We start from the raw sequence: 10,114 nt of genomic DNA on the forward strand, positions 1-10,114 counted from the left end.
CAAACTTATACCAAACTAAACACAAAAATTAATTCTAATTTTTAACTTTGTAAATTTTCTAATCTAAACAAAAATCTCAACAAAACATCAAATTTTAAATAATTTAAATATTTTATAATCAATTAAAGATTTATAAGTTATAGGTTCGATTCTCCCTTAAAAACACTTACAACTGAAATGGACCATGAGTATAGTTCTACCTATTTATTAAAAAAAAAAAAAAGTAATAATGAATCCATTCTTAAAAGTCTAAACTCGAAGAACCCTACTTTCAAAAAACAAATTGACCACAAATCATCTTCCCTAACTATTTAAACTTATTTCATTTTCGAAATTACAACATATGAAAGATATTCAAATAAGCCCCTTTACTTAAATTATGTCAAACTGAGACCTTATTAATCCTTTTTTTGTGTTCTCAACTGGATTCTTGTGAAGGGTCTTATCTAAGATTGAACAGATTGCAAAAGATTCTGAACTGAGTTCCGGTCAGGCATACTTGGAATTGCTCCCATTACTTGAACACATAAGGAAGCTGCCGCGGCTGCAAAAGAAAAATAAAAAATAAAAAATCAAGAAGCAGTCGTTATAACAGACATTCGGTCTGAGGTTTGCTTAATGGTTACCTGCAAATTTCAAGCATTCTTTCTTCGTCTTCCCTTCAACTAGAGCCACTGCAAAAGCAGCTGTAAAAGTATCTCCAGCACCAGTTGTATCGATGACCTTAGAAGCTGATATAATGGGCTGCTTTATGGGCTCTTCTCCTTCAACGAATAGAGCTGATCCCTTTTCTCCCAGCTTTACGAGAATTTGTTTCACACCCTATAAGAAAAAAGTTGGCTTTGATGTTCTTACAATTTGGTGAATTCTGTTTTTCAAAAAAAGTAAAAAAGTTGTTACCATTTGGTGACATTTGGCTACTGCTTGACTGATCTGTTCAAAGCTGTCGGTTTTAATTCCTGTTAATCGAGCAAGTTCAGATTCGTTAGGACTAAAGATATCGACGAAACTTAGAAGCTCTGCTGGAACTGGCGCATCTACTCCCCCAGCATCCAAAATGACTGGAACACCAGCACTTCTTGCAGCCTGAAAGTCCAACAAAAAACTTGAAAATAAATTGAATCTTCGTCTACACTAAAGGTATATAGGTGTTTTTCAAGCTAAGATCGAGAGAGAAACACAAAAACTTCATAGTGATGTGAATCATGACGAATCTCTGTACCAAGAGAGTTATAGTCAACATTTATTCTCTGCAGTTTTATTTTGATGAACTTGTGACAACTTATGTCATGACTTGGTTTGTAATGGTTTTCTGTGTTGGCTACGGTACCTGTGATCTTCATGGGACCATGGTTTAATGATACAAGTGTCATTTTTTTCAAAAGAAAAGAAGAAGGTATATAGGGTGATTTTCGAAAAACACCATTTAGGTTGACTGTTTTCTCAATATACTTTTATTCACCCAGATCAGGACTACAAACTGGGATACACCTATGATGGGAGGAGAAAGGAAGACAGTTCCACAAAGAATTGGAGCTCAGCTCATTCAATCTAGAATAGACAACCCATCTCATGTCTCGACTTTTACTTAAATACTTGTTTTTGTTTGGATGTTTCAATGTTATATGCAACATTCGCGGAAACTGTTGAACAATGAAAATAGTTTTACCCTAAAGAAAATCAAAGGCATTACATTACTGATTTGGGTTCTGTCAAGCTCAAAAAGTTACAAAATGTCAAAATTTCAGGTTAATCAACTGTTGGTGGCATGATTTTAGGGTATCTTAGTCATCTATATCTCAAATCTGGATCCACATAGTGAAATGTCAAATGCAGAATCAATAGTTCTTTGCATATATATACTAATTTGAAATGGGTTTCATTTATATATAGATTTTTCTGATTCTTGTTACTCTAATATCAACTCAATCCTAAATCCAGAAACTATACAAAAATGGTTTGAAATCTGAATCATAGAGAAAGTCTTTCTTACCTTTGCCACTTGAATGTTCACATGATCAGGAATCTCTCTCTGAAGCAAAACAATACCAGCATTCCTCACAATCTTCAAATCCTCCTCATGCATAATATCCGGCCAACAAGCCATATTAGCACCGCCAACAATAATGATCGAGTTCTGTCCATTTGGCTGCAACATTACAACGGCATGACCAGTGGGAGAGCTGGAATCCGCCGTCAATCTATCAAGATGAACCCCTAGCACCTCCAACGCATCCATGATTTGTTTCCCATTGGCATCCGCCCCGATCCGACCGACGAAATAAGTAGGGTACGCAAGCTTTCCGCCACACGCAGCCTGATTCGCTCCCTTTCCACCGGCGAGAGTCTGACTTGTCTTCGCCGAAATCGTCTCGCCTTCTATAGGTAACCGATCGATCTCCAGGAATATATCGAGATTTGCGGATCCGACGACAACGAGAGGAGGGAGTACGGATGATTGAGTTGGGGATTTGGAGGCATTTAGGGCTAGAGAAGGAAGTGAATTTACTCGATTTGCAACAGATTGATTGGCAAATTGGATGGGGAATTTGAGGAGATTTCGTAGAGATTGTTGATTGATTAAGCTGCTGCAGATGTTATTGTCGTGAGTTGGTGATGGAGACCATTGGTTTAACGGCGAAAGTGCTGCCATTACACCTCTCATCTTTCCGATCAATTATTCGCCGGAGCTACGGCGAAGAATTTGTCAATTGAAAATAAGGGCCTCGATTTGCTCTTGATGAAGACGGCGGATGTTTTCTTCTTGCTTTCTCGGGAAATTGGATAAAATGATCATAATAATTTACTTGCGCATATGACTGACGCCTACTAAAATTGGCACAAATGACATTTTCTATTTTTCGAATAAAAATGCCTCGTCGTGTAATTGGAACGTGACGGAACTTAATTCGTCGAGTGTGTCGTCGCGTGACGCGACCGTCATTACGTCACGAGATGTAATGCGACGGGGTATTTTTGTCTGAAAAATAATAAGTGGTCATTTGTGCAATTTTTATTAGGCGTCAGTCATCTGTGCAATTAAGACAATTATTAGAGTCATTTTATTAAATTATCCTTTATCTGGAGGAAAATTTGATGAAATGGTTCTAATAAAATGTCTAATTCCAAAAAGGTCCACGCCTGATAAACCTTGCAAAAATGGTATTTTTGCCCTACAAAATGTCCGTCTTACCCCCAAAACGCCCACTTACCGCTCAAAGACACGATTTACCACAAACGTGTTTCATCTAAAACGTGTGAGTTCATAAACGCGTTTTAGATGAATCGTGTATGTGGTAAATTACGTAAATTAATTATACGAGATTTACCACAATCTCGTTTCATGTAAAACGAGATTATGTACTCACACGTTTTACATGAAACGCGATAGTGGTAAATTGCGTCTTTTATCGTATATATATACTTAATTTGCCCTAATTAAAAAAAATCATTTTCATTCACAACTTCTCTCTCTCCTCGACTCTACTCTCCAACCCACGAAACCTTATCCCTCACCCCACTCCCTTTTCCACAACGCTCCGTTCATTCAAGATCAGCAACTGCCACAACCGCTTCGTTCGTTCAAGATTAACAAAATGGTACGTACAACAAAATCGTTAACTTTTGTTTATATTTAGGAAACCATAAATCTTAAACTCAACCCTAAACCCTATGTATGCACAATGTCGTTATGTTGAAATGTTCATATTTAGGAAACCCTAAACCCTACGTCTTTCGTTACTAGTCATCGACTCTTTGAGTCGGGAAGGACATTGCAACCATCCCTTGTTAAGAGGGAAACTACTTCTAATGTTATTTAAACTGGGCAGTTTTGTTACTTTATGAAATCGTACATATTTAATAACAAAACACTTTTTTTAATATGCAGGCAACAAACACTGTAATGACATTCTATCTCAATCAATTATCTACGGAAGATAATGTACTATTCTCTCTATTGATCATGTCCATATTATGTATGTTTTGAATGTAATGACCATGATATTATTGTTGGACACAATTGTTGATGGTGCAATTTGCTCTCACTTGTGGTGCAAGAGTGTCTATAAGGTGAAGAGATGATGTTACTCATGTTATAGCTTACACTATTGCTAATGGTGTATTTTTCTAACTCTAAAAGTATTGAAGACAATATTGAACAGGAGACGAGTCCTTACAATTGATTGTGAGTCTCTCTTAACACGATTGGTTTATTTTATTTTCACATATAGGAAACTAAATAAAAATTGTTTTTGTACAGGGATAAAATCATCAATGAAAGAAAAAGTTATGTTGATGAGGAACCGTATAAGGTTAAACAAGATAATCATGGGACCCAAGGTGGTCCTAGAGTTAACAGACTTCGGTATTTGAACAATGTAAGTTTGATCTGATTCCTCCTCTGTGTACTTTCATTATCTTGTTTAATAACTAATTGTTTTGTTTGTTTTTTAGTTTTTGAAACTGTTCAACAGTTACACTTTTATTTTTGTAAGGGAATTCTTCTCATCTTACAAACAAGATCTCATAGAGTTGGTAATTGCTGGAGGATGTAGCACTAAATAAATGAATAAACCATTTGTTGAGCAATGGACGACAAAACTATAATAGTATACCTGAAGATAGATAGCAGAAATTGACCGATGACTTTGAAAAATGTTTATGATGTTTTTCCCGACAATTGGCTATTTGAGACAATGATTGTTGTGTCATCAACATTGGATGAACATGTTGTTCCTCACACAAGGTTGCTTGAATCTATTGTTGCTTGTGATTTGAAACATGTGCTTACTTAATTTCTCCATGTTTGGACTTTTGTTAACAATATTGAATATTATGGTTTATCATCATTAGTTATGTAATACTGAATATTCTTCTATTTATAGTTTGTTGGTTTATTACAATACGCCTTAGTTATTGTCATATGCGTTAGTGGATGTAATGGAGAGTTATTGCAATATGTGTAAGTTGGCTTTTTGTTAATATACGTGAGTTAATCGAGTTGATGATACACATACTACAACATAACTCACACATATTGTAATATACGTGAGTTATGTTGTAATATGCATGAGTTGTAGATATACATACTACAACCTAACTCACGCATATTGTAATATACGTGAGTTATGTTATAATATGTGTGAATCGATGATACACTATACTACAACATAACTCTCGTATATTACAATATGCGTGAGTTGATGATACACATACTACAACATAACTCACGCATATTGTAATATACGTGAGTTATGTTGTAATATGCTTGAGTTGATGATACACTACACTACATCATAACTCACGCATATTGTAATATGCGTGAGTCGCAGTTTGTTCTTTGACCATCGAAAGGCAAAATAATAACACTGTAATAATATGTTTATCATCCACAAAAATGTTTTCACCAAACTACGAGCCACTATTTGAAGTAACTTAGAATATTATGTTCACACAATATAATTATTCATACAACATTATCTTAAGGAAATGACACACATGAAAATAGAATTATTCAACATGCTGTTGAGATGATGGTTAATGTTACTGCTCAGATGATGACTAATGCTACTGCTGAGATGATGCTCCTGCAGTAGATAGTGCATGCATCACTGATTTGCGTGAGTATATATTATGACATTGACCACCACATGAGCTGCATCGTCTCTAGACTTTACGAGTCTCACATTGGGATGACCTACGATTTGTTGTTGGCCGCCTTTTCTTCACCTTAACATGTGGTTTTAGGCAGACGCGTTATTTGATAATTTCGGGAATATCCCATTCTTCTTCATCACCAATAGGATAACATGTCTCCACATATGCATTCAACCACATTTAAGTTGAGTAATACCTAAAAAAGATAACGATTAAACATGTGAGCAATTATTACCTTGAGCAGAAGTCATATGGATCCAATTTTCTAGTATGGGCAGCAGCCAAGGCATGAGTACAAGGAAGACCAAATACATCAAATACCCTACAACTACAAGGAATTTCGTGTAAGTTAACTTTAAAATGAGATTCACCGTCATGCACATAAAACTCAAATCGGTTAAGTAGATTGACGTTATACATTTTGGCCTTCTCATCTTGCTCACATAAGAACTTTTCATAATATTGAGATAAACGTTCTTTGTGATTGTCTACTTTTTATCTTCTATTATGAAACCATTCCTGTATTGTGAATCTTAAATAGTCAGCTAAGGTTGTTACACTAGTAAAAAAACAGGCATCAATAAGGGCTAACGCCGTTACAGAAAGCACCATAAACCGTTACTATTGATCTTCAGTAAGGGCATATAATGCCGTTACGACTCGTTACAGACACGCACGTTACAGATACTTATGAACTATTAGTAACGGCTATTCATCACCGTTACTGTTATCAGTATCTGTAACGGCACTAAAACCGTTACTGTTATCACATATCTGTAACGGCACTTGAATAGAATAACCGTTACTGTTATTCACATATGTAACGGCACTTGAATTAAAGAATCTTTACTGTTATTAGGATCTGTAACGGCACTTGAATTAAAGAACCGTTACTGTTATTATCATCTGTAACGACACTTTAATTAACGAACCGTTACTGTTATTAGGATCTGTAACGGCACTTGAATTAAAGAACCGTTACTGTTATTATCATCTGTAACGACACTTGAATTAAAGAACCGTTACTGTTATGAGGAATCTGTAACGGTATTCTTAATTATAAAACTGTTACAGAATTTTTTAATATTTCATTTTTTATTTTAATTATTAATTCAAAATAACCAAATACACAAATTTTGCCTGTAATCCGAAAATAGACAAATTTTATAATCCAAAATACCCAAAAATCTCATTAATTCAAAATACCCAAATATCATAATTTTAAATACTCAAATATCATAATTCAAAATACCCAAATATCATAATTCAAAATATACAAACATCATAATTCAAAACACCCAAAATACACAAAATACCATCAAGTAGGAGGTGGAGGACGGGGAGAAAGACCACTGGGAAACATAGATAACATCATTGCCATCTGATTCTTCATCTGAAGCATTTCTTCCCTATATTGGTCACGTTCAGCCTCAGAACGCAGTCTCTCAGCTTCGCAACGCTGTCTCTCAGCCTCAATAACTTTACGTGACATTTGTCTCTCAACCTCAATCTCTTCACGCGATAGTCGTCTCTAAGCCTCAATTTCTTCACGCGATAGTCGTCTCTGAGCCTCAATCTCCTCTCGCAGCTCTATCTTCTCTGCTTCACGCTCCTCTCAAAACTTCCTCATCTCCAATTCACATTCCTCTCGCATTTTGCGCATTTCTTCTTGTAGAACTTGGTTATCCTCGCGTAATTGTTGAGTGTCTGTGCGATGATGACTGCTCGAAGAACATCGAGCATCTGCTCTAAACGATGTTGGTCGTACGCCTGCCCCCATACCTACAACTCTACCATGTCCTTGAGACCCGAAAGCGTACTCTGTCAACTGCAGTTCATTTCTAGTCGGGTCTTCTTCTATAGCAGTGCGCAACGTAGACTACAAACACAATTATTTTTGGATTAGTACAAACACAAATTAAACATATAAAATAAACCACACTTACCACTTTCTCAATAATAATATCGGGGATCTCCGGATTTGGATCCTGTAGACTTGGTTTCTTAGTATGTGTGTGGAGAAATAGGTCAGCGAAATTAGGCGATTGTCCAGTAGTCCTCTCCTTTACAAATTTAATTATACATTATAATAAACCAAAAAAACATTCGAAACTTTTTATGTATTGAGAAAACGCACCAGCTGCCTCTCGACTTGTGAAAAAGAGATGCTACCCGCATGATTCTTGTACACGACATTCGCCATATTACTCGTATTTGAAATACTTGTTTTCTGAAATTTTGAATAGTTTTTTGTTTAATAGATTATTAAAATAAGAGTTTGTTAAAAAAATAATAACTTACCTTGAACTCCGGAGTGAAGAAGCGACGCTCTAGAAGATAATGCCAATCACTAAGTGCGATCTCCGGGGGGGGTTTGGCCCGAATCGCTGCCACGTCATTTTCAAAGGGCTTAACGTACGAAGTGTTCCATTGACATCTCCACCTATCCCAAAGTTGTTTTGCGTGATGTAGCCCTTCACGACGATAGGTGTTGATGTTCCCCTCCGTAGAATTTTATTTCTAAGAATTTGTAATGGCATTAATGATACCGTTACAGATATACCTAAGTTTTTGTAACGGTGATATGACAAAACTGTTACAGATAAGAACCCTTCGAATCGTTTCTTTAAATGCGTTTTCTGTAACGGTTATAGAGTGATGCCGTTACAGATATACTTCAACTTTTGTAACGGTGATATAACAAAACCGTTACAGATATCTTAACAAAACAAAATGTCCTTTAATTTCAATAGGCAGAAGACGCGGCGGTATAGGCAGAGGCGCGCAGCAGCCTTGAGGCAATAGCAACTTTAAAATTTCCAGAATAATATAAAATTTTAAATATATACACTGTATTTTAAATATATGAAAGAATTTATTTTCAATTTATCTTCATTTAATATAGTAGGTGGGCTATAATAAGATTGTAATATAATAATATAAAATTTTAAAATTATTATATATATAAACTGCTATTTATGATTGAAATATATATATATATATATATATATATATATATATATATATATATATATATATATATATATACTTAATATTTTCCAAATTAAATATATGTATAAAATATTCAAATGAGTTCAAAAGTTTTTAAATATACACCTCCACTCAATTTTTATATTATACTAGTAAAATTAAATTTAATTAATATAAAAACATCAATATAATAATAATTGATTGAATAAAATCATAAAAATTTAATCTATAAATAATTATTATTTAAAATATTTTTTTAATTAAAAAAATATGAGAATATATAAACAATAATTAATAAAGAAAGTTTTGTAAATTGTATACAAATAATAACAAATGCAAAACTTAAGTAAATTTTTATTTATTCATATACATCCTTCTTCTCATATTTCTGAAATAACAATTCATTCTATTTTTTTTAATTAATATATACACATTTCTTCTTATACTTGAAAAAAAAAGTTATTATGCATCAATTTATATTGATTTTGTAACGGAGATATGATAAAACCGTTACAGATATCTTAACTAAAAAACGAAAAAGAGATTATCTATCTGTAAGAACCGTTACAGACATATATAATCAGTAACGGTTTTGTCATATCCCCGTGACTCCAATCTAAGAACCGTTACAGACATATATAATCAGTAACGGTTGTATATAGCCGTTACAGATATATTTCTATCAGTAAGGGTGAAATACTACCGTTACTGATAGAAATATATCTGTAACAGCTATATACAGCCGTTACTGAATTTCATTACCGAAAGCGCTTTTTCTCCTAGTGTTATGAGATACTTTATAGCTTTCATACTCTGACTATTAAAGCTCTCGGCGTAATTGTTTGTCATTTGATTGTATCGTTTACTAGGGAAAAAGGCACGACTCCATATCTCCATCTCAATATTTGCCAAATAGACAACTATACGAGGGTCTTTAATTCTAATTTTGTCAAAATACCGATTAAACATTGAGACAGTGTATGCATGAGAAGCCAATTCAAATTTTGCGTGGCAATGATCATTTTTAAATTTGGCCATTATATTCATCTTGATGTGGTATGTGCATGCACCGTGATATGCTTCTAGAAAAACTAAGCACAATGCATTGGGAATACTTGGGTGTCTATCGGATACGAAGACGAGATTCGGGACTAATCCAAATTTCACTCTTAGTTGTTGCATGAAATATGTCTAGGAGTTATTATTCTCTATATCAACGACACCAAAAGTAACATGATATAGTTGCTCATTTGCATCCAATGCTATAACCACCAATAGTTTACCTCCGACCTTTTGCTTAAGAAAACTAGCATCGACGCACAATACATGACGACAACCGTTTCTGAAACCCCTAATTGAGAGGCCTAGGAACATGAACATATATCTGAAATGGTCATTCTCATTCGTCTAGATGTCTTTTATGATACCCGGATTATTCATCTTCAACATGTAGAGGTATGATGAC

At 34.5% G+C, this 10,114-nt stretch overlaps 1 protein-coding gene across 1 annotated transcript; it reads right to left on the reverse strand.

Moving 5' to 3' along the window:
- Nucleotides 1-274: 274 nt before the first annotated feature.
- On the reverse strand, nt 275-2,776 carry LOC124945155 (ribokinase). Its single transcript, XM_047485538.1, has 4 exons — nt 1,994-2,776; nt 901-1,086; nt 627-822; nt 275-544 (listed from the first exon to the last, which is right to left on the reverse strand). The coding sequence occupies exons 1-4, from the start codon at nt 2,663-2,665 to the stop codon at nt 447-449; spliced, it is 1,152 nt and encodes a 383-aa protein (XP_047341494.1). The 5' UTR covers nt 2,666-2,776; the 3' UTR covers nt 275-446.
- Nucleotides 2,777-10,114: the final 7,338 nt, after the last annotated feature.

Source organism: Impatiens glandulifera, chromosome 7 (genome assembly GCF_907164915.1).
Source record: "Impatiens glandulifera chromosome 7, dImpGla2.1, whole genome shotgun sequence".
Taxonomy (NCBI): Eukaryota; Viridiplantae; Streptophyta; class Magnoliopsida; order Ericales; family Balsaminaceae; genus Impatiens; species Impatiens glandulifera.